The 25,896-nt window shown below is 46.4% G+C and overlaps 1 protein-coding gene across 2 annotated transcripts in view; it reads right to left on the bottom strand.

The window, feature by feature from the left end:
• The window catches only part of LOC115167386 (piezo-type mechanosensitive ion channel component 1), a 73,352-nt gene that overhangs the window by 21,045 nt on the left and 26,411 nt on the right, over window positions 1-25,896 (bottom strand). For both annotated transcript variants that reach the window (XR_003870483.1, XM_029721778.1), the window contains exons 3-16: window positions 12,946-13,068; window positions 12,037-12,079; window positions 11,605-11,761; window positions 6,972-7,179; window positions 6,161-6,374; window positions 5,066-5,240; window positions 4,876-4,983; window positions 4,577-4,753; window positions 4,111-4,371; window positions 3,608-3,713; window positions 3,146-3,327; window positions 2,620-2,768; window positions 2,179-2,337; window positions 1,860-1,963 (exon numbers count right to left, since the gene is read on the bottom strand). Coding sequence is in view for 1 of the 2 variants with exons in the window: in XM_029721778.1 (XP_029577638.1) it covers window positions 1,860-1,963; window positions 2,179-2,337; window positions 2,620-2,768; window positions 3,146-3,327; window positions 3,608-3,713; window positions 4,111-4,371; window positions 4,577-4,753; window positions 4,876-4,983; window positions 5,066-5,240; window positions 6,161-6,374; window positions 6,972-7,179; window positions 11,605-11,761; window positions 12,037-12,079; window positions 12,946-13,068 (2,166 nt within the window). In the remaining variant the exon portion in view is untranslated. The remainder of the gene's footprint in view (window positions 1-1,859; window positions 1,964-2,178; window positions 2,338-2,619; window positions 2,769-3,145; window positions 3,328-3,607; window positions 3,714-4,110; window positions 4,372-4,576; window positions 4,754-4,875; window positions 4,984-5,065; window positions 5,241-6,160; window positions 6,375-6,971; window positions 7,180-11,604; window positions 11,762-12,036; window positions 12,080-12,945; window positions 13,069-25,896) is intronic.

Genomic DNA, 25,896 nt, shown 5'->3' with positions numbered 1-25,896 from the left:
AATGAATAAGAATATGTACATAAAAAAATATATGAATGAGTGATGGTATAGAACGGCATAGGCAAGATGCAGTAGATGGTATAGAGTACAGTATTTACATATGAGATGAGTAATGTAGGATATGTAAACATATAAAAGTGGCATTGTTTAAAGTGGCTAGTGATACATTACATCAAGATGCAGTAGATGGTATAGAGTTCAGTATATACATATGAGATGAGTAATGTAGGGTATGTAAGCATATGAAGTGACATTGTTTAAAGTGACTAGTGATACACTTATTACATCAATTTTTCCATTATTAAAGTGGCTGGAGTTGAGTCAGTATGTTGGCAGCAGCCACTCAATGTTAGTGATGGCTGTTTAACAGTCTGATGGCCTTGAGATAGAAGCTGTTTTTCAGTCTCTCGGTCCTCGCTTTGATGCACCTGTACTGACCTCGCCTTCTGGACGATAGCGGGATGAACAGGCAGTAGCTCGGGTGGTTGTTGTGCTTGATGATCTTTTTGGCTTTCCTGTGACATCAGGTGGTGTAGGTGTCCTGGAGGGCAGGTAGTTTGCCCCTGGTGATGCGTTGTGCAGACCTCACTACCCTCTGGAGAGCCTTCCGGTTATGGGCGGAGCAGCTGCCGTACCAGGCGGTGATACAGCCCGACAGGATGCTCTCGATTGTGCATCTGTAAAAGTTTGTGAGTGTTTTTGGTGACAAGCTGAATTTCTTCAGCCTCCTGAGGTTGAAGAGGCACTGCTGCGCCTTCTTCACGACGCTGCCTGTGTGGGTGGACCATTTCAGTTTGTCCGTGATGTGTACGCAGAGGAACTTAAAACTCTCCACCCTCTCCACTACTGTCCCGTCGATGTGGATAGGGGGGTGCTCCCTCTGCTGTTTCCTGAAGTCCACGATCATCTCCTTTGTTTTGTTGACGTTGAGTGTGAGGTTATTTTCCTGACACCACACTCCGAGGGCCCTCACCTCCTCCCTGTAGGCCGTCTCGTCGTTGTTGGTAATCAAGCCTACCACTGTAGTGTCGCCTGCAAACTTGATGATTGAGTTGGAGGCGTGCATGGCCACGCAGTTGTGGGTGAACAGGGAGTACAGGAGAGGGCTGAGAACGCACCCTTGTGGGGCCCCAGTGTTGAGGATCAGCGGGGTGGAGATGTTGTTACCTACCCTCACCACCTGGGGGTGGCCTGTCAGGAAGTCCAGGACCCAGTTGCACAGGGCGGGGTCGAGACCCAGGGTCTCGGAGCTTAATGACAAGTTTGGAGGGTACTATGGTGTTAAATGCTGAGCTGTAGTCGATGAACAGCATTCTTACATAGGTATTCCTCTTGTCCAGATGGGTTAGGGCAGTGTGCAGTGTGATTGCAATTGCGTTGTCTGTGGACCTATTGGGGCGGTAAGCAAGTTGGAGTGGGTCTAGGGTGTCAGGTAGGGTGGAGGTGATATGGTCCATGACTAGTCTTTCAAAGCACTTCATGATGACGGAAGTGAGTGCTACAGGGTGGTAGTCATTTAGCTCAGTTACCTTAGCTTTCTTGGAAACAGGAACAATGGTGGCCCTCTTGAAGCATGTGGGGACAGCAGACTGGGATAAGGATTGATTGAATATGTCCGTAAACACACCAGCCAGCTGGTCTGCGCATGCGCTGAGGATGCGGCCGGGGATGCCATCTGGGCCTGCAGCCTTGCGAGGGTTGACACGTTTAAATGTTTTGCTCACGTCGGCTGCAGTGAAGGAGAGCCCGTAGGTTTTGGTAGCGGGCCGTGTCAGTGGCACTGTATTGTCCTCAAAGCGAGATCCAATATATAAAGGGTTGCAGAAGACCTCATTAAGCACAACAACATCAGTGCTCACCATCATCCTCGGATTCGTCATCCCTCAGATCCGTCACCTGGTCTTCCTCAAACACAGCCCCATCATCACAGCGGCGGACCTCTGGTCTGTGCCTGTTCCTCTTCCTGTGGGATCAAAACAGTGGCATCATATAGGATATTGTTTCTGCAGAGGTGGACAATGGCTCTGCCGGCAGTGACGTTAAATGAGATGGACAGCACACGACTGAACTATCATTTACTATGGACATGACTACATGGGAATTTGAGGAGCATCTTATCTATTATTCTCTGTCTGGCAGTGAGTCATACAGTGTGGGAGGAGCCTGAGAGGAGCGTACCGGTGTATGGGCGTGACGTGGTCCAGGTCTGTGATCCTCATGAAGGGTTTGTGGAAGTAGTGCAGCTGCAGGATGCAGGCCAGCAAGAAGAAGCCTGGGATCAGGATGCTGGTGAACAACTCGGTCAGCTTAAAGGTCTCCAGGCCGATGTCAGCCAGCCTGCAGGGAGACAGAGGAGCAGGACTCGCTTCAATTTCCAGAGGTTTCTACTATACTCATAGTACACCTCAAACACAGATTGGAGAGATCAGGACAACATAGGAAATCTGGAAAAACGAGTGCGGAAATTGATCATTAGGAATTCCTGATTAACCAGAAAAAACCACATCCATGAACCCAGGTTGATGTTAATATAGGCCACTTCATCATCAAACATAATGACAACCCTAATAAGAAAGTGTGTATTAGTCTTGACCACACAGTGAGGTGGGGGAAACGTACTGCTCTTCAGTGAAGCCGGTGAAGTTCTTCCAGTAGGCAGGGAAGTCCTCAAACTGGAAGGTATAGATGGTGATAAGGACCAGCATGGTGTAGGCCACCACCAGCCACCAGAAAACCTTGAGCAGCCTCCTCCACAGAGAGTAGTACACCTGACGATATAGGTTACAGTAACAGTTACAGTCACGGTGGGGGTGGCCAACAACAGCAACATTCATTAACATGTCATTGACCAGTCAGTTTGACCACAGGTCAAATCGAGGTAACGGGGTTATCCCCAGTGCGACCAGGGGCAATTTGCCACATAAAACCAGTTTGTTGTGTGCTGCACTGTGGGCTGACCCTGTGTTACACTCATGTTTGTTTGTGTGTGGAGGGTTGAGAGCAGAAGCAGGAAACACACGTACAAAGTAGCAGTCCGACCAATAAAGTAGTGTTGTAATATGGAAATCGCAAGGAGTTGATGATGGGGGTCATAGTTTAAAAGGGCTTCAGAGTGTGACCCCCTGGACTGATGGTGTCTACCTACCTGGTAGAGACAGAGGCAAAGCAGGAAGAGAAGCATGTAGATGATCTTGTAGCCCACCAGCTTGCCCGCGAAGCTGACCATGATAAACATGCCTCCACACACGTAGATCCAGTACTTGGCATAGCAGCTCATCACGAGTCTGCCCACAACCTTCAGAACCGACTCGTTCTGCCCGCTCCCCTCTGTGGACCCAAAGGGAGAAGGAGCACCTTGTTACTAACCAAACTGAAGACACTGCCATACTGCACGGCGCACATGATTCGCAGTCAGTGCCAAAATTGACGCGCTCAGTACTGTAAAGGTGGCTCTGGATGAGAGCATCTGCTAAACGACTAAAATGTCAAAATGTAGATAGCGGAAGAGAATGTTACTGGACCATACTAAAGCACACACACACCTGGGAACTTCATAACTTTGGTATTGTGTAGAGAGAGAGAGTGAATCAGAAGTGTACCCTCTCACCTCCAGTGGTGACCTCCTGTAGAGGGGCAGACCTGCCCTTCTTCCTGCTGAAGTTGTCCTTCACTGACTGGCGCAGGAGCAGCCAGAACGTCAGCGTGTACAGCAGCTGACAGGATCAACAAAACAGACGGAGGGAGAGAGGAGTGGAGAAGAGAGATGTGAAATGAGACACCATTGGGAGTACAGTCTTGACAGTGTTTGGGAGATTGACTGCAGGGCCACACTTTTAAGTGGTTCTAAACCTTTTAAGAAAGTGCAGGAGCATATACTGTTAAATAGCCTATTCAGCATATGTGACAGGCATGTTTTACACATAAAATATTTGTTGAGTGGTTGAACTTTTCAGGTATGCACTAAATGATACCTTGTGGACATGTTTACTATAGCTCTTCAGTCTTCAGAATACAGACTACTGCACTATCAATTTCCTGTAGGCACATTTCCCAGAGCCTCTGTCCCACTGCTGACCCTGTCCCCTCCACCCCTACCCCCTCTCTCCTCACCATGGCCCCCAGGCGGAGGCAGGGGTACTGGGCTCGGTCCAGACCCAGCTGCCTAAGGCTCATGGTGCCCACGGTGCGGGGCAGCTCCGGCTGTAGGTCCATGGCCCAGACGTACTGCAGGAAGCAGAGGGCCAGGCCGTAGAGCAGGATGAAGGGAGAGCACAGCGTGGCGAAGTGGCGCCTCGCACGCAGCATCCAGATCAGACACGCCCACAGCAGCAGCACAAATGTCAGCCAGCTGTGGTAGGTGATGCTCCACACCTGCAGAGGGGCATCATGGGAGATGGAGTTCAGGTAAGACATGACATACCCTCACTGAGAACTGCTGTCACAGAACCAAGGCTTGGTTCCAATATCCCATGCATTCTTAGTGGTATTCTAGTATGGATATTGGAACATAGCCTAATATACCCATAGGGCTCATAGAGAGGATATATTTAGAATGTGAATTAAATTTCAGAGTTACCATCATGGCGATGAGAGCACACACGTAGCTCTGCTGCATGACCACTCTACCCAGCAGGTGCAGAGGGTGGTCCCCATGCTGTGCATCAGGGGAGCTACTGAGCCCTGGGCCCAAGTCCTGATGACTGGAGCCATTGGTGACGCGATCTCCTTTGCGCTCTATAGACAGAAGCGTGTTCTGGAACACATACACAACACACCTTTATAAACAACACCACCACACAGTCAGAGAATGGCAGACAGCAGTGCATCGGACTGCATGGAGCAGGGCAGGGGTGCTATCAGGTATCTCATGCCCACCTCAGTGTCGTCCTGGCTGGGTCGTCTCTGAGCGGACCAGGGCTTCAGTTCCACATCCTCTCCTCCTCCAGCCTCAGTTCCTTTGACAAGCTTGGCCCCCTCCTCACCCTGTCATATAAGCAAGTACTGATTCAGAAAGCAGCACAGACAGAGAGGTATGTTTCATGCCTTTGAATGCTGATGTCGGTACCTTGTCAGCCGATCCATGGTGGCTGCTGATCTTCAGGACCGTCGCCACGGTGATGTACAGGAGAAGCAGGATCCCGGGGTTGACATACACCGGCCAATCATGCTCCGTGTTAAGGATGAGGTCATAGGAGGCGGAGCAGTTGCCAGGTTTGATGATATCCTTGAGGCCAAACAGTCTGGGGGTTGAGAAGAAGTGAGAGAGAATGTAACAGAAGCTTGTATATGGAGTTAAGTTTAGGAAACATGGTTTCTCTGTGAAACATCATCAGATGACGTCAACTTCATCACACAGTTTAGCCCTGTGTTCACCCAGCCTATTGAGTATAGTTTCAAGGCAGAGGAAATGTCAGGTTAGATTTGTGGGCTGGAACTGACTTCTCATGTTGATGGCTGAGTGTGGCTAAGAGCCAGAGGTAGAGGTGAAGATAAAGAAGGAGAGATAGAAAGAACGAAAGATCACAGGTGTTTCCACCTGGGAGGTCTTGATAACAGCAGTACATATCTCTCCCTCTATCTCTCCAGCATCCGATGCCAAAACCCTGAGGCACCGAGATGGAATGCTACAGGACGGCTTCATCACCCCCACCCCACCCCTCCACCCTGTTTCACATCCCAGGTGTAAGAGGGGAGGAGAGGGATGGTTGCATTTGGTAATATTCCAAAAACAACTTGCCAGTATTTCCTCACATAGCTTTCACACTCCACTCCTCCCCTCATTTCACTCCATTTCTCTTCTTCCCCCTCCTTCCCTCCATTGATACTGAGAACTATGAAACAAAACTGAGAACTGTCTCAGTTCCACTCATCTGCTGTTAGGTAAGAGTGCAGTCTGTAACTGTCTCAACAAGATCACAACCCCCAAAAGATGATATGTTTAAGGTTATCAGAACCTTGTGAGCCAAGGAGTCATCGTGTACAAATCACTTCAGAATCAATATGTTTGAATCACAATCTTGAGCTAGTGTGCCAACCAGGAGCATCGCTATGGCTGCTGCCAGTCCCTGTGAGAAGTAAAGCTGAGTAGGTACTAGAGACATGAAATACAATGACTAAAAGGGAATATAATTACTTATTTGGGTAGAGGTGGGGTACTGACCTGGCCCACAGGCTGGCAGGGGGGAAGATGCCCTGGGCAATGGGGCACTGGTACAGGTAGAGACACACCAGGTGGCCCGCCGTGAAAAAGCCCACCATCACACACAGCACGTTGAAGCCTAGGTGGCTGATGGGAAAGTGGCAGGCCCACCATGTGCACACGCCGATGAAAAGCAGGAAGTAGATTGCAGAGAAGGCCGAGGGTAACGTGATGCCTGGGGAACAGAGATACAGGCGAGGGACTTTATCAACACAATAATACTGCACGTCGTCTCTCAAATACAACAACCCATACATGGATATCTTAAAGCAGTTCCCCCATACTTCAATGCAGGGATGGGTAACTGGCGGCCAACGGGACGCCCCCCTTTTGAAGGCCCTTGGTTCAATTTCCCACCAAACTGACATTTTTTTGGGAACTCAGTCAGGGTCTCAACTTACTGTTGCCAGGCAGAATACTAGAATACAAAAGGTGCAATTTAGAAATTTGGTTGTGCATCAACAGATGTTCTCTCGTTACGTCAGTCAATGTTAGTAACTCAATTGGCCCATGCCAGCAAAACTGTTTTAGATTGGTAAGTTAGTCTAGTGGCCAGCTATATAAACTTGTAATCATCAAGGTGGAATTAGAGTTATTAAAAACTGCAAACATTTCTCTCCACCCTATGTCAAAATGTGTAGAATTGCAGGAAACTAGCTGAAAACTGCTCATTTTCTTCTGCTAATTAATTTCCTTTTATAATTAAGCAGTAATACAGGGGTTATTCCCTTGACTCCACTCCACTCTACCCTCACCTCCCTCTAGTTCTCACCAGCCAGAGCCAGCAGGGTGATGGCCAGGATCCGGCCCAGGTCCCTCAGGACCTTCTGGGCTGTGGCTCGGAGCCGGGCCGCCAGCTGCTTGGCACGAGTTGCTGCAGAAACCACATCATCCCCAGGTTCACTGGGCGACGAAATGCCTTCCTCATCTCCCTCCTCTTCCTCCTCTTCACCCTCCTTTGTCTCTGACCCATCCTCTGTCTGGAAAGAACCAAAGCATGAGCCAAATGTAAACCGATATTCATAAATTAAATTCATTATTTTTGAACTTTTACTTAAGCAGGGAGTCCCCATTGAGACAAAGGTCTCTTTTGCAAGGGAGCCCTGTAGCACAAGGCCAGCAGCAATTGCACAATAAAACGTAAGAGAACAAATACTTCAATAAAGTGCTAATGCCAACAGTAATGTAATTCTCAGATGCTTAGCGATCTGTATCCCCGTTATCAAGAGCACTTAACTTCCATGACAAGAACCTGGCACAAATCATAACCACCACACATACACACGTGATACTATTCTTGTCATCTCCATTTACGTACATACAGTAGGTCAACACTGTAAACGGTAAAACTGGCATGGCACATTACACACTCATAGAGATCACTTTCTGACTGGGGCGCTATGTTCAAAAGGGGAAACTCCCTGACAAACACCTGCACTTAATCACATCGTTTAAGGTTCTAGATAGGGCATTTTTTTCCTAAGGGTGTACTATCTGCAACTTTCCATTACCAAAAATGCATTATCTTAAGCATCACAACATTATTCTCGATGATGGAATACAGTACATAAGAGGCAGAGTGTGTGGTGTGTGTGTGTCTGTGGGAGTCCAATTACCTGGAGTCCCTGTCGTCTTCTGTTTAACCTAGAGCGTTCGGGTTAGTCTGTGTGCTGCTGACTGCTCAGCGGTAGAACTATCAAAAGACAGATAAAAGGAAAGTAGGCCTCTCTCTCCCCCCTCTCCCTCATGTTTCATTAATACCGCTTTTCCCATCTCATTCTGACCAGAAGTATCTCTCTAGACAGATGCTTGCCTCTCACTAACTTTTCCCTTCTTTCAGCGAGGTCTGATGATTGTCTGGGAGAAGTATTGCTAGAGGCAGAAAGATCAAGCACCCAGAACATTCCTTCATCTAGGGTTCCTCCCAAGAGATCATCATCAACATCACTCTCCTGCCGCCGGCACTCCCATACCTCTCTCTCCATCTCCCTAATACACCCTATCCATCTGTTATACATTCCCTCTCTTTCCCTCACACTCCCTCCCTATTTCCCTCCATCCTGTCCCCTCTCTTCTCCTGACTGTCCAGTGGCTCCTCTGTGGTCTATACTGCTGCTCTGATGACTGCCTGGCCTTCATGACTCCAGCCTCCTCTCAGTGTGACCTGTTCCAGGGGAGTCGTTGACACCCCCAGCTTGTGAAGTCAACCGTTGACCACGGGAGTCTCATTACTGAGGAATCCCCGCTTTGGGTGGGCTAAGAGGGATGGCATTCCTCACACACACCCTGTCACATACACCAACCGGTCACCCGCACAACATCCCTCCCACACACCCTGGATGAACAGGGGGGACAGGGTCAAGGGTTAGCCACGTGCACAACCTAATGGGATTCTGTTTCTGGAGCTGCACATGGAGTATGCTTGGGGTTTCCATGAAGACTAATCCTCCTCTACAAAATAAGACAGGAACGTTTATGTTACTGACAACCCACTGCTGCCTCCCCTGTCCTCCCTTAGATGTAGTTCTGAGTGAAACCATGGGAGCCAGAGGGAGAGTGAATGCAGTGTGATGAGAGGGTGAGGTGAGGTATACTGTATGTGTTAAAGGATGTGCCCAAACTGCCCATTTCACAAACACAGTCTCCCGTTTCCCCAGCTGAAAACCACCAGGCTCCACAGCCAGTCCCCTGAGTCCCGGCCACATCAAAGACCATTGTCTCAGCCTCTCTGGCTGGAGGCAGCCCGCTCATTCCCAAACACAGGAACAGCCGCAGAACGTTGCGGTCGGAACGTTACAACAACATCACAGAGATGTTGTGAGAATGTTGTTTTTGATGTGTGTGCAGGTCTGAAGGTGGACAAGAGGCTCAACAGCAGTTTGGTTGTGTTTGTTCATTGATCGAGTCATGGTCCTTTTATCGTTGTCTGACACAGATCGGGGCAGGCTGTGTTTGTTTGGGTGGTTGCCCTGGCTACGACAGGAGTAGAAAGCTGTTGCTCAAGGCAACAGAAAGAAAGAAATTAGGGAGAGAGAAAAAAAATGAGATTGAAAGTACAACTTAGTCTGGAGAGTGAAGAGCAGTCGAGACTGTCAGCAACAAAGGAAACGGAAGAAAAAAATCTTCCACTAATAGACTGGCTGGTGAAACCTCAGTGTGTGTGTGTGTGTGTGTGTGTGTGTGTGTATATGTATGAGAGGCCCATGGGTAGGAGGCAGCATTACGTCTGGGCAGCCCCTCTCTCTCCCAGGCAGGCTGAGGCTGGGCTAGCCTGCCACACTGCAGAGCAGAGCAGGAAACCAACTCAGCTGGTGAAACAATAGCTACCACTGTCACCAGCACCAGGCCTGAGGGAACCTCCCCATTACCTCACTGTGTCTCTCTCTCTGCCCCAGTAACACCACAACAAACACCAACACACCAGAGAGCAGTAACACTCAACTACTGTAGCATACCACAACACTGTTTCACCACATGATACAGTTCCATAGAGAATAATGCTGCCCTCCAGTACCTGTATGTCCTCTTGCTCATAGGCTGACCGTAGGTGAATCTGTTCTTATCAGCAGTGATCTGGCTGCATCAAAAGGAAGATGGCCTTTCACGGAAGCATTCGGTTGTGCGTCTTGAGAGCTTTAAATTCTGTGAATATTCTGAATGCGATGTCCTATTTACTCTGCAATTTTGGAATATGATTAAAGCTAAGTAATTATGCACAAATGTTTGTTACAAAATAATGATTTAAATTTAAGAAATGGTTGTGTACAAAACATGAAGTTTAATATGAACAGTGTGGAAGGGCTTGAGGAAGGCGAGTGGGTGTGGCGGACATGGCCAGCCCAGCTCAGACATTCCTTCCTGCACCTCAGGCATAACCCTCCTCTTTAATCAGAGACAAGACATTGGGTGCCATAACATTAACTGCTTCCATTTCCTGAGTGGTGGAAGCCAGGGACACTGCTTACTATTTGTGAGTCACTGATTCACAGGGCAAGACTATTACTATCTATGGTTCGTAGTATTACTATCTAAGCAGTGCTTAAATTTGTAAAATCGAGAGGTGCCGGAACAAAAAGTGAGCGCAAGAGAGGTGTGACCTGGGGGGTTCTGAGGTACCGGAACGGATGAAGAAAATCCCCTTTATAATAAAGCATTGCATGCATATCATCGCATTTACGTAGTGGCATAGCGCAGTAGAGTAGAGGCACTTACATAAGTTGCACACATGGGGAACATTTATAGTAGCCTAGGATCAACATTTTTGGGGGACTTTTATAAAACGCATTTCATACGTCATGTTACATGACTGGAGACTTTGGCAGAATCTTTTTTAATACAGCACAAATTATCGAAATGGCAGGCTACTTTGACACTGACAAACTGAGATCAATAAAAACGACATTGTCTTGAATCCATCAATAGCCTAGGCGTGTGGAGACACATATTGAGGAGGAAGTTATAGTCCTAAACCAGCTTTCCAGTTTCACTGACTCACCCAATGAGATCTCTCTCTCTCTCCTTTTCAGCAGGAGCCATTTGCTTTCCAACCTGTATTTCCCCTCGATTGTATTTGAAATATTGCGAAAGGCCTGTTTTGTCTACATGTACATGCTGTTTTTTCACTGACAGATTAGCCGGGCGTTCCCGACTGTAGGCTATTCCTTGTTATGCCATTGTTATGCCAATTGCTAAATTATAGGCCTTCTCATTGTGTAGTAGGCTATTCTGAATTATTTCATTTATTTCTGAACAGACAGCAGTAATTCTATAACTTTGGCAAATGTATTTCAATTCATCAGGGGTGCTGCAGTTCCTTCAGGACCCTTGGCGCAGTTCCTTCAGGACCCTATGATTCTATAAAGGAAATACATGATGAAGTGCAACGCTGGAGAGATGAGAGTTGCAGGTTCATGTCTATCAGAGCAGAGAGATCATAGAAAGTGAATCTCATTCTAGTTATGTGAGAGATACTGGCGCGCTTCTCACACAGCCACGGGTTGGTCTCAAACATAGGTTACAATGTTGCATAAACCATAGACTCGGGCCGGCCCAACCCAAATCAACTCTTAGAATCTACTTTTTCACATGACGTTTTTTTGTGGGCGCAGGAGAATGAACTTTGATGGCTTTCATTCTAATTTTTACATTGCAAAAAGTGACAATTATTTTTCATGACACGAGAGGTACCAGATCCGGCCAAATAGGTTTCCGGAACAAAACAGTCCAAAACGGGGAGGTGCAGGATCCGGCTCAAATTAAGCTCTGCATATTAGTGTTTCTGGGGTATTTTACCTAGCACTTGCATGATAAATGTGTGTGAGCGCGCATGTCCCACATATGACCCATATCAATAGCAGCATAGCGGTGAGGCCCAGTCTGTGTCTATAGAGTAGATAACCACTCACCCCCTGTGTGGAGTCGGAGGCTACCGGCAGGAAAGTGACGTCATCTCTCTTCTTGGCCAGCCGGTTACACACCACCAGGGTAACCAGGGAGATCACAAACACCCCCAGGTCAGGGGTCAGCAGACGCACCACACTCCACGGGTCATCCAGGGGCAGCCTAGAAGACAGAGCCACATGCAGGGGTCAAAGACCTAACGAGGAACTACACCGTGTACATTCTCACACAAAGACAGTAAAGAGGGTACATAAATGATAACATGTACCACTACCAGTGAGTCATAAGGTCAAAGAACAAACAGAAAGAACAAAAAGAGATGTAAGAGTGAACATTGGTTGAATTCTGAAAATAACAGTATATGATCTCCACACACAGTTCAGGGAGGAATGATCCTCAGTGACAAGATACACCGTTTCCAAACATTCCTCACATACCTGGATACACCGACATGCCTCGATAGTGTCTCCCACAAACTACCTGTAAAGACAGAGAGTGTTAGGACTACCAGCTCTCCCCAGGCCACTCGGGCTCTGACTTGGAGTGTCGTTTAGGGGCGGGACATGTCATACAAGGCAAGAACTGTAGAGAACAACTACAACATAGAGTCCTGCTGCAGCTACCGTAGATGTTCCCATGAGCCCCCAGTAACTCTGGGAGTAAGCCACCGTGTCGGTATCTGAACGGGCTTGTGAGGAGCCTAGGCATGGACAGACTGAAGCTGGAGTCCGCATGGTGGACTAACTCACATGGTCCAGAGAAGCAAATAATATGACATCAAAGAACACTGCTTTAGCTATTAAAGCTCCTTGAGGACATATTGATACGGCCTGGCCAAAACAAGTGCAGACCACAAAACAAAATCCACATTTTCTACAGACGGACAGTGGTAAGCATGGAGCATTCACTGATTGTCGTTAGCCACCGGCGTGGAATACTGAGCAGTAAACTGAGTGTGAAGACAGCTGGACTTAACGTGTCAAAAATTAAATCAGGGAGGGAGAAGCAATGATTTCAAGGAGTTTCTTTAGTCTAAGTCATGGGTGTCCAACTCTTCCCAAGGAGGGTCTAGTGTCTGCTGGTTTTTGGTTTTTCCTTTCAGTTAAGACCTAGACAACCAGGTGAGGGGAGCTCCTCACTAATCAGCGACCTTAATTCATCAATCAAAGTTCCAAGGGCGGAGCGAAAACCCGCAGACACTCGGCCCTGGGCGGGATGAGTTTGACACGAGGTCTAAGTGATTGATTGAACCTAAACAAGCCCCTTATGTATTGCACAGGCCATTGTTTAGATATGCGGACTGAAAACATGGCAATGGAACGGCCTGTGTCAAAGACGTCACTCACAGTTGTTTCCCAGTGCATGGTCCAGGTCAGGGAGAGTGTACAGGCAGATCTGGAAGGAGACATGGGCTAGCAGGAAGAGAAGACTGGTGCAGAACAGAGCCTTGATGAAGCGTCCAGTATGTCCTGGAGAAAAGAGAGAGATGGCGTTAGAGGAGGGGAAGGGGGGGTGGCAATGTATAATATGAAAAGGGAGGATAACAATCAGTTCCTCCCATCCCTCAGGTAAAATAGGTTCAGGAAATAGCAGCGTGCACAGTACTAAGCATGAACAGGACAGCAGGTCATTATAGAGGGTTTGGGTTGAAGTGTTTTCCAAGGACCTGTCCTGATCTGACTCAACATCATCTCACCTTCAAAATGATGCTTCATTTTCCACCAGTCAGAACACAGAACACATACTGAGGCCATGGAGGCACTAGTAATCACAGCAGTACCTTTAGAGTCTAAGCATGACTGGCTTGTAACAGTTAATTGCCCGTTTTTAAACTAAATGGGAACAAGCCTGTGGATGGCATGGATGTACTGACCGTGCCGAACTGTGCTGCTGACCATAAAATGGCCCCCTGCCCGTTCTAGCCCTGAAGCCCCTCCTCCTCGCCACATGTTTGTGTGAGGCAGCTTTGATTGGTCTCCCCATAAAGCTGTCAGCTCCCATCGGTGGTGTGAAACGGGCCACAGTTAAGACACAGGCACAAACTCCCAGTGTAGTGAACGAACGCTGCAGGTCCCTGTGGAATCATGGGGGATTTTCCTTTACAGGCGTTGACTGGCTCAAGAAAATTAGCAGCTACAACAAGTCAGTGTTAAGGGACGAGCTTAGGGCTTTGATTGTGTTTTATGGAGATTTTTTTCTCTGCGGCCTGCAAGGCGAAGGGCAGTTTAACGGCTCAGTGCTGCTCTATCACCCCCTCAATTACAGCAGACAGGAGGCTAGGTACTGCATTTACAGGCTTATCCCTGATCCCAGATGTAGGTTTATCCCACGAACACCAATTTACATTTATGACTAATACTAGACCTGAAGATGAAATAATATTCAACGTTGCATTGCTAGCTAGAGGTAGTACGCCAGAGCAGTGAGAGATTATCATTCATGGGCCTGCTTTCTGAGCATCATCCTTTTAAATCATTTCATGCACAGTGAACCATTCACATTTGATTTGGATTGCACCCCTCAGTGACGCAATGTGAACTTTGTGAAAAGGTTAAGACTGCCCCCTCCCCTCCCCCCCTCCTTTGTGCAGGATCAACATCCATCACAGACACTCTGTTGGACATGTTTATCTTTTCATGTATGAGATAGAAAATAATGTTTTAAAAAGAGACGTGACAGGGCTGGTAAATGTCAGACACACAGCCTGCCTACCGTAACGACCAGCGGACACACATCGAGCACGCTGGAAAAGAAGGGACCTTGTCCAAGAGAGTAAATAGTAATGGAAGGTGTTGTACACGACCTAGACCACCTGTTGACGACGAGTTCACTCTGACTTACTACAGACAGCTCTACTCAACTGCTGCAACCCAAACCCTTGCACATAAGCTCCTCTGTCTCCAAGTGTGTGTGTGTGTGTGTGTAAGTTAAGTTCACTGCACCGTCTTCCCTCTCTTCAATCCCCCGGCTCTCTACCCCTGCTACTGGAAAATCATGATGTCATTGTCATTACATGGATAGTCTCTTTAATACTCAACTCCAAATTCTGTAACTGCCTTGCTAATCTTCAGCATGTGTCCTGTGTCACGGTATAGTTCAAGGCTATTGAGTCCTTCCCTCTCCTGTAGGACCTGAAGGTCTATCAGCATAACCCATCATAGTTCTTTGCAGGGTCATCATGGAGATATCCATCCACTACATTCCTACGTTACATTACTCAGGACCGTCAGCTAGAGTGACATGACCTCTAAAACACCTCAACAATATGCACGCCTAGACCCACTTGCCTGTATTTACACTGTCATTGCACACCACTAAGTCATCTGCACCGTAATCGAAGTTTTGGGATTGTTTCCTCTTCCAAGAGGTAAAGTAGGAATGGAATGTGGAGGTGCATTCCAGTGTCTTAATACAAGGCCAGAGGGAGACAGCTCCTCATAGGGAACCAGAGCGTGGTATGTAGTCTTCTTTCCAGAGCAGGCTTCATATGAGATCTCTCTGAGGAGAGACCAGCACAGCCACCAATGTGGAAACGACATCTGAGACCTGCCATCACTATGTCTAAGTACTAACAAGACATAACACAAACCAAACATGATATTAAAATCCCATCCATCTTCACACCAGGGACAGCATGACATGACAGCCAATGACAACCATTGTAGTCATGGCCTCATCATCTCTCATCAGATAGTGAACAATCTGGGAAGGTCTGGTTTGGGATCGGAGTGGGGGCAGCAGGGTTCTTGGTGAAAGCCAGAGGTGAGCAGAGGCCACTGGGTAGTGTAGTCCACTACAGGGAGATCAAACCCTAACTCAGTGAACTGCAGGACCTTTTTTCTAGGCCATGTTTGCCTTTTCTAGTTTGTATTTTCAGAGACAGGCAGAAATTCGCTCTGGTGACGTCTTTAAAAAACGGTTTCAGCGGCCGCCCTCCTTCCCCACTCACCCTTGTGGCGTATGCGTCGTAAAACCTCAACTAAAACCTGAAATCTGGGGTGACATTACTGGATTTTCCATGAAACAGGATCATTTGGAGGAATTGGAAGCTTTACGAGAGTAGCTCTGAACATTGTTTTAACAAGTCTTGTGACTGTAGTGCACCTGACATGGAGGGGTGCAGCAGGGTTTCTGGGCCCGGGTTAGAGTGGAAAGGAAAACAGTGCATGTTAAAAGAGCAGGGTATTATGTTTAATACTCAGGCCGCTAAACAGCCACAACTTTCACAGTTTGGTCTTGAGGTTATCCTGCAGCTGTTGGGTTTATTTATTCTTGTACATTATTTAGACTGAAGGGAGATGGAATAACAGGCACAAGTCGAAAACAGAACCTAACTGAGTTTCATCCCTGAGAAATGAGCCCACTCCTGCCAGGCACTCTGAGAGATACTGTGCTGTTTTTTTTGGTTTGTTATTAAATTAAAACAAAGTATTTTCTTTGAATTTACCTCATTTGTAAAGGGGGGAGCTTTCCAAAAGAGGACCTCAAGCATAACGGCTTATTTTTTCCAGCGCATCGTAAAAATGTGGTTTAGATGGCCAGTGTAAACATGGCTGTTATGGAGAGGAGCCCACAGGGCCAGCCTCCGGACACAACAGTCCAGGGTACAGAGGGCGTTGTGGTTTAAATTAGGGCACTGTGGGCATGTTATTTTCTGATGATTATTCCCTATTGAAATTTGGCCTTTAGGTACCATCTCAAATGCCAGAGGTCACGGTAAAGCAGGTCTTGGTAACTGCTATCTGGGCCCTTGAGCCATAAAATCAGCCATGGGTGTCCTTAAGCGATTAAGACGTTTCAAATGTATAGGTCTATTCAACCCAAGGTCTCAGCCTTGATTGAATGTTTTGGAACCAGGCACGAAAAAGTGAAACAGCAAACAGATAAGGCAAGAGGATTTAGGTCTGCCCTCCCCTCTGGAAGAGGAAACATTTGCTGCGAACCTCTTAGAGTAATGTCTTCCTATCTGTCTGTCTGTTAAACCTTTAAACATAGAAGTCTTGTATTTTGCATCGCGCATTTCTCCACACCTTGACCGGTTTTCAATTCCTAACACCATCCACTGACTGGAAACACACACACTGCATCTCTGGCTTACACCACCCGTACGGTACACACTACATCTCTGGTTTACACAACCCGTACGGTACACACTGCATCTCTGGTTTACACCACCCGTACGGTACACACTACATCTCTGGCTTACACCACCCGTACTGTACTGCTCAAATATTAGAGTGAGAGAACACACTGACCCTGCTAGTTGGCCTGCTTACTAGAGGGATCTCATTCACATGTTCTATGTGTGTAAACTCATCACACTAGGCTACATTTGTTTAATAACTTCTACCAACCAGCAACAATAAAATCAGCCACCAGAAGAAACAGCTGCCCGACAGTAAACAAAAATGACATTTATTTATGTTTTGTTGTTTTGCATGACGTGTTTGGATCGTACGTCATGTCCTGCTCCCTACGCTTATCTGTGCTGTTCTCTGACATCCTGTCCTGTCGCAGTGCTGCGTTGGTGTGAGAAAAGCTGCCGTTTGCGTAAGACGACTCTGCTGAAATAACAGTGGTGTGTGGAATCCCAGTTCCTGTTGGGGCAGAGGAGCGGAGGGCACATAGCAGGCTTGCCTCTGGGAAAAGCTCCTCTCTGGCCCCATGGCCTCTCACTCTCAGGCCACTGATCTAACCAGGAGAAGCAACCACCCTGAGGTCCGCAGACCCTCACTTCTCCCACCAGGGTTGGGGTCAATTCCATTTCAATTCCAAATGTTCCTCATTGAAAAGCATTGAAGACAACTGGAATTCAAATGGAATTGACCCCTAAACCTGCCTCCCACATAACTCCCAGCTGCAGTGGAGGCTGCTGAGGGGAGGACGGCTCATAATAATGTCTGGAATCAAGTGTAATGGCTGGAATGAAGTGAATGGAATAGTATTAAACAGATGAAAATCATGCGTTTGATACCATTCCATTCCAGTCATTATGAGCCGTCGTCCCCTCAGCAGCCTCCTAGCAGGTAAAGGAAAGTAAGGGTCAAGCCATAAAATAGCCAATATGTTTGTAGGTGTACTTTACATGCCATTTAATGAAGATAGTGATGTAATTTGCTTTCATTATTAAAAATGATTTACAGGTTTTCATGGTTTGTGATGAAATATGCAGCCTCTTCAGTGCAGACTAGCAGTATATCGTTTTGCTCCATGTGGCGGTGGACAGATACCTTACATACTGATGCTAGTTCTCTCTCATTATTCAAAATACTGGACTCTATTTTCAATGGCTGAACCTGCTCCATTTCTCCATAGGGGAAAATGACAAATAAAAGGACCACAAATTGAATGGAAATTCTGGTCCAGATGGGCCTATTGAGAGTGGTCTCATATTTGTCTGAGAACAGACAGCCGTCCTGTCCGATATATCAGCATTGGAACAGAAATCATCTGAAATCAGCTGCAAACTAGTTGTCAACGGCACTTCCCACCCTTCCCACAGTCTATTCTCTGCCCAGTTTAAGCTGTGGTCGGCCTTGAGTACTCATTTAGGGAGGCCTGGCCTGGTGTGCATTTCCCTCACACCCTCTCATTTATCAGCATGACAGTCTGTGACAGTTGGGCTTTGGAGCCTTTGAAAGCCACACGAAGCCTTCCTCAACAAAAAGGCACACCAAACAAAAACCAGAAGGGACATTCAACCCTCCATGTCTCAAACTGATGTTTCCCCGGCGACATGAAAGCTGTGGATATGGACAATGTCTCGACAGCAGGGCCTCAGGAAGGGACGTTGTAAAGCCCCAGCAGGTGTGAATAGAATACACAGGGGAGGAGATTTGACGTGACACCCTGCGAGCGTCGGACCTGAATACCAGTGAATAAATCCCCTATCTTTTTCCTATGTTGGAAACAGTGTAACCCAGCAGGCTCCAGACAGGTGCTCAATATTTGTCCTTTTACTTATCAGCTCTGGGGAAACGACAGTGTGTCCAGATTGTACAATACGGGGGATTTAGATAATGGGGAGCGAGCAATGGAAAACAGTCTTTTGAAGGGAATGTCAAACACAGTGTATCCGGTGAGGTTTGGGCTGGGGAGGAGCTGAAAGGGACTATTAAGCCTTATCACGGTCCTCTCTGTCAGTGGCCTCAAAGAATCCAATGATACCATCCCTTATGGGCAATACAGTTGGCGAGAACCACTTAATTGAGTCTTAGCTTCCGTTACTGAATGAATGACAGTAAGGGATCGATTCAATATCAGTCTTAGCTTCCGTTACTGAATGAATGACAGTAAGGGATCGATTCAATAACACAAAAGGGGAAAGCAAGAGCGCACATGCATGTGGTAGCCTTTAGTCATTGTAATGCAGATGGAACAAGCTTCCTCTCCATCTTCCTCTCCGTCCCTGGAAACAGTCATAGTTTCTTTCCAGACAGGCCAGAGCATCTGGAACCAGGTCAGCATGACATAAGACGGCTCCTTTAACCCTCTAATCCACAGAGGGCATTGTGACCATGGCTACTCTCAACCCTAATATGCCCCACGATCCACCACATTCACAGAGGGTGAGATTAGATTTTCCCTGGAAAGGAGGAGCATGTGGAGGTGAGGCGGAGGGGTCGTTTCTGCTCGACGTCTCCAGAATCCTCCTGGTTCACCCAGCTGCCCCCTTGATTGCATGCATTTGGTCCTCCCATGGCGGCCAGGACCAAGAAAAGTGCTGATAATTGGAGGCAGGGAACGATTCAAGATGGTTTTCATTAAAAGCGTTAATCCTATTCTCTGTCAGGCTTCATTTAATAGAGGCTGGCAGACTCTGGGATTTTCCTACAGGGAATCACCTCCGCCAGCGAGTCTCCCTGAAATAAACCTCTCACCATTTACACATATTCAGTTCCCCCAGCAATAGTCATGTGACCCCACACAGCTTATCATGCTCAGATTTCCCCCCTTTTCCCCTCTAAAAGAAACGAGGGTTATTGACCCTAACAGCACGGAGACAATAGTATTAAAACGCAGCTTGTTGATATAATCTCCCATCGATGAAAGAAAAAAAAAGAACAAAAGAGAGAGAATGTTTTAATTATCTATAATAAGCGCGCTTCCGGGTCTGTGTTTATTTTCCCAGAGGCGGCAGGAACGGGGTCTGATTCACTGTAGACCTTATCACCAGTACAGGAACTGATAGCGCCCATTGGCTCTCAGGAGCGTGAGCCAGTTGATATGTTGGATAAACAAGCCTCTGGGGGTTAAGGCTGGGTGCAGGGTGTGTGTGCTTATCTGTGCTGTTAAAAATGTGTCCCATTTCTATTGTTCGCTCTACAGCCACCATAGACCATTAAACTGCTACCACAGACAGGGGAGTGGGTGGAGGATAGGGGCAGGATGTGGAAAGAGTGGATTTTCCAGACCTGAAATCATATCCACTGTTTGTTGGTATTTGATTAAGAGCACACCCGGAGATTTGTCTGTCTAAAATAGAGCAATATTTATGAAGAGTAAAGCTGTCAAGAGGTTAGCTCTATAGTTCTGTATACCCTCTTAACTATAGAATAAGGACATCATTGAGCAGTAGGTTTGTGCTGCTGACAGAATTTTTCTTTGTACAGCTTTGAAAAACAACATCTGCTGTGTTTTTATCATGTCTGCAGGAGATTAACACAGACTGCAACTAAGTACTGTGAGATCTGAACTTTAGATCGAGGGAATACTGAGGGAAAATACTGCACCTGCAAATCACGAGAAGGTAGAGATTGAAAAACTCCCAAACGTGAAGCGAGAAATCCCTGTAATACAGCCCCTCAACGGGAGTGTATTGTGGTAATGAAGGTTGGCTTCCAGAGCAGAGTCAGGAATAAGAGGTTTCTGCATTTTTCAGATGAATTCCTGTCTCGTTGCCATCGCAAATTACTGACCATTATGTTTTTCCACTTTCCACATTAATATCACAACCCCCTGCAAATTAGTTTTTATTCCTAAACAGACCACACATTTTTACACATAAAAGTAAATTAGGGACTAGAACTTGAGCTTGGGTGGCCCTGTGTGTTATAGTTAAAAGGCCCAAATTCAAATCACTCTTTAAAGGGGTAATCCGGAATTTAAAAAAAAATGACAAAGCGGGTACCCCACCACTTGTTTTGGTAAACAGCGGAGGGATGGTGCTTTAGAAATAGAAACCACTCTCAAATGAAATAGAAACCACTCTCAAATAAATAGAGAGAGCTTTGGATGCCAGGACTGACCTGACCATCTAGGAGATCAAAATGATAGTTTTAACCATGTTTGTTTACATTGACTTTGTTTACAAACATTGGAGTTAAACAAGCTTATATTTTGGGTTCTGATGGGTATGACAGTGGAACTAAGCTCGAGGCAGTTAGAGGTTATATTCTTCAAGAATCACTAGATATATCTAATTCATTTAACAGTCCAAAATTGGATGTAGCAACTGCTGACTGGCCTTTCAAAGACTGTCTGTCAGTTTGTCAGTTCACACATTTGACATGAGATATTCATAATATTCAACACCTCCTTTGGGCATCATTTGGGAAATATCAAAAGGGAGCTGGTTTATCAAATCAAATTGTATTGGTCACATACACATGGTTAGCAGATGTTAATGTGTGTATAAGGTAGTTGTTGTGAAATTGTTAGATTACTTGTTAGATATTACTGCACGGTCGGAACTACAAGCACAAGCATTTCGCCACACTCGCATTAACATCTGCTAACCATGTGTATGTGACCTATAAAATTTGATTTGATTTCATGCGAGTGTAGCACAATGCTTGTGCTTCTCGTTCTGACCGTGCAGTAATATCTAACAATTCCACGACGACTACCTAATACACACAATGTAAGGGATGGAATAAGAATATGTACATATAAATATATAGACCGGCATAGGCAAGACGCAATAGAGGGTATAAAATACAGTATATACAGTTGAAGTCGGAAGTTTACATACACCGTAGCCAAATACATTTAAACTCAGTTTTTCACAATTCCTGACATTTAGTCCTAGTACAAATTCCCTGTCTTAGGTCAGTTAGGATCACCACTTTATTTTAAGAATGTAAAATGTGAGAATAATAGTAGAGAGAATTATGTATTTCAGTTTTTATTTCTTTCATCACATTCCCAGTGGGTCAGAAGTTTACATACACTCAATTGGTATTTTGTAGCATTGACTTTAAAATGTTTAACTTGGGTCAAACGTTTCTGGTAGCCTTCCACAAGCTTCCCACAATAAGTTGGGTGAATTCTGGCCCATTCCTCCTGACAGAGCTGGTGTAACTGAGTCAGGTTTCTTGGCCTCCTTGCTCGCACACGTTTTTTCAGTTCTGCCCACAACTTTTCTACAGGATTGAGGTCAGGGCTTTGTGATGGCCACTCCAATACCTTGACTTTGTTGTCCTTAAGCCATTTTGCCACAACTTTGGAAGTGTGCTTGGGGTCATTGTCCATTTGGAAGACCCATTTGCAACCAAGCTTTATCTTCCTGACTGATGTCTTGAGGTTGCTTCAATATATCCACATAATTTTTCCATCCTCATGATGCCATCTATTTTGTGAAGTGCACCAGTCCCTCCTGCAGCAAAGCACCCCCGAAACATGATGCTGCCACCCCCGTGCTTCACGGTTGGGATGGTGTTCTTCGGCTTGCAAGCCTCCCCCTTAGCCTCCAAACATAACAATGGTCATTATGGCCAAAGAGTTCTATTTTTGTTTCATCAGACCAGAGGACAAAAAGTACAATCTTTGTCCCCATGTGAAGTTGCAAACTGTAGTCTGGCTTTTTTTATGGTGGTTCTGGAGCAGTGGCTTCTTCCTTGCTGAGCGGCCTTTCAGGTTGTCGACGTAGGACTCGTTTTACTGTGAATATAGATACTTTTGTACCTGTTTCCTCCAGCATCTTCACAAGGTCCTTTACTGTTGTTCTGGGATTGATTTGCACTTTTCGCACCAAAGTACGTTCATCTCTAGGAGACAGAACGCGTCTCCTACCTGAGCGGTATGATGGCTGCGTGGTCCCATGGTGTTTATACTTGCGTACTATTGTTTGTACAGATGAACGTAGTACCTTCAGGCGTTTGGAAATTGATCCCAAGAATGAACTAGACTTGTGGAGGTCTACACATTTTTTTCTGAGGTCTTGGCTGATTTCTTTTGATTTTCCCATGATGTCAAGCAAAGAGGCACTGAGTTTGAAGGTAGGCCTTGAAATACATGCACAGGTAAACCTCCAATTAACTCAAATGATGTCAATTAGCCTATCAGAAGTTTCTAAAGCCATGACATAATTTTCTGGAATTTTCCAAGCTGTTTAAAGGCACAGTCAACTTAGTGTATGGAAACTTCTGACCCACTGGAATTGTGATACAGTGAATTATAAGTGAAATAATCTGTCTGTAAACAATTGTTGGAAAAATGACTTGTCATGCACAAAGTAGATGTCCTAACCGACTTGCCAAAACTATAGTTTGTTAACAAGAAATTTGGAGTGGTTGAAAAACGTGTTTTAATGACTCCAACCTAAGTGTATGTAAACTTCCAACTTCAACTGTACATATGAGATGAATAATGTAAGATATGTAAGCATTATTAAAGTGGCATTATTTAAAATGACTAGTGATCCATTTATTTAAGTGCCCAATGATTTGAGTCTGTATGTAGGCAGCAGCCTCTCTGTGTTAGTGATGGCTGTTTAACAATCTGATGGCCTTGAGATAGAAGCTGTTTTTCAGTCTCTCAGTCCCTTCTTTGATGCACCTGTACTGACCTCGCCTTCCGGATGGTAGCGGGGTGAACAGACAGTGGTTCGGGTGGTTGTTGCCCTTGATGATCTTTTTTGCCTTCCTGTGACATCAGGTGCTGTAGGTGTCCTGGAAGGCGGGTAGTTTGCCCCTGGTGATGCGTTGTGCAGACCGCACTACCCTCTGGAGAGCCTTGTGGTTGAGGGTGGTGCAGTTGCCGTACCAGGCGGTGATACAGCCCAACAGGATGCTCTCAATTGTGCATCTGTAAAAGGTTGTGAGGGTTTTAAGTGACAAGCCAAATTTCTTCAGCCTCCTGAGGTTGAAGAGGCGCTGTTGCGCCTTCTTCACCACACTGTCTGTGTGGGTGGACCATTTCAGTGTGTCCATTATGTACGCCGAGGAACTTAAAACTTTCTACCTTCTCCACTACTGTCCCGTCGATGTGGATAGAGAGGTGCTCCCTATGCTGTTTCCTGAAGTCCACGATCATCTCTTTTGTTTTGTTAATGTTGAGTGAGAGGTTGTTTTCCTGACACCACACTGAGTGCCCTCACCTCCTCTCTGTAAGCTGTCTCGCTGTTGTTGGTAATCAAGCCCACTATTGTTGTGCCGCCTGCAAACTTGATGATTGAGTTGGAGGCGTGCATGGCCACGCAGTCATGGGTGAACAGGGAGTACATTTACATTTACATTTAAGTCATTTAGCAGACGCTCTTATCCAGAGCGACTTACAAATTGGTGCATTCACCTTATGATATCCAGTGGAACAACCACTTTACAATAGTGCATCTGAATCTTTTAAGGGGGGGGGGGTTAGAAGGATTACTTTATCCTATCCCAGGTATTCCTTAAAGAGATGGGGATTCAGGTGTCTCCGGAAGGTGGTGATTGACTCCGCTGTCCTGGCGTCGTGAGGGAGCTTGTTCCACCATTGGGGTGCCAGAGCAGCGAACAGTTTTGACTGGGCTGAGCGGGAACTGTGCTTCCTCAGAGGTAGGGAGGCGAGCAGGCCAGAGGTGGATGAACGCAGTGCCCTTGTTTGGGTGTAGGGCCTGATCAGAGCCTGAAGGTATGGAGGTGCCGTTCCCCTCACAGCTCCGTAGCCAAGCACCATGGTCTTGTAGCGGATGCGAGCTTCAACTGGAAGCCAGTGGAGAGAGCGGAGGAGCGGGGTGACGTGAGAGAACTTGGGAAGGTTGAACACCAGACGGGCTGCGGCGTTCTGGATGAGTTGTAGGGGTTTAATGGCACAGGCCCACCCTTGTGGGGCCCCAGTGTTGAGGATCAGCGGGGTGAAGATGTTGTTTCCTACCTTCACCACCTGGGGGCAGCCGTCAGAAAGTCCAGGACCCAATTGCACAGGGCGGAGTTGAGACCCAGGGCCTTAAGCTTAATGATGAGCTTGGAGGGTACTATGGTGTTGAATGCTGAGCTGTAGTCAATGAACAGCATTCTTAAATAGGAATTCCTCTTGTCCAGATGGGATCGGGCAGTGTACAGTGTGATGGCGATTGCATCGTCTGTGGACCTGTTGGGGCGGTATGCAAACTTATATGGGTTTAGGGTGGCAGGTAAGGTGGAGGTGATATGATCCTTGACTAGTCTCTCAAAGCACTTCATGATGACAGAAGTAAGTGCTACGGGGCGGTAGTCATTTAGTGCGGTAGTCATTTAGTTCAGTTATCATTGCCGCCTTTGGTACAGGAACAATGGTGGCCATCATGAAGCACGTGGGGACAACAGACTGGGATAGGGAGCGATTGAATATGTGCTCTGAGGCCTCGGCTAGGGATGCCGTCTGGGCCAGCAGCCTTGCGAGGGTTAACGCGTGTAACGCGTCGGTGGCATTGTATTCTCCTCAAAGCGGGCAAAGAAGGTGTTTAGTTTGTCTGGAAGCAAGACGTCGGTGTGCGTGACGTGGCCGGGTAGATTTTTATAGTCCGTAACTGCCTGTAGACCCTGCCACATACACTACCGTTCAAAAGATTGGGGTCACTTAGAAATGTCCTTGTTGTTGAAAGAAAAGGTAATTTTTTGTCCATTAAAATAACATCAAATTGATCAGAAATACAGTGTAGACATTGTTAATGTTGTAAATGACTATTGTAGCTGGAAATGGCAGATTTTTTATGGAATATCTACATAGGTGTACAAAGGCCCATTACCAGCAACCATCACTCCTGTGTTCCAATGGCACGTTGTGTTACCTAATCTTAGTTTATCAGTTTAAAATGCTAATTGATCATGAGAAAACCCTTTTGCATTTATAATAACACAGCTGAAAACTGTTGTCCTGATTAAAGAAGCAATAAAACTGGCCTTCTTTAGACTAGTTGAGTATCTGGAGCATCAGCATTCGTGGGTTCGATTACAGGCTCAAAATTGCTAGAAACAAAGACCTTTCTTCTGAAACTCATCAGTCTATTCTTGTTCTGAGAAATTAAGGCTATTCCATGCGAGAAATTGCCAAGAAACTGAAGATCTGGTACAACGCTGTGTACTACTCCCTTCACAGAACAGCGCAAACTGTAT

Source organism: Salmo trutta, chromosome 29 (genome assembly GCF_901001165.1).
Source record: "Salmo trutta chromosome 29, fSalTru1.1, whole genome shotgun sequence".
NCBI lineage: Eukaryota > Metazoa > Chordata > Actinopteri > Salmoniformes > Salmonidae > Salmo > Salmo trutta.
Note: the sequence above shows the minus strand (reverse complement) of the source record. Positions and strands in the feature narration are given on the sequence as shown.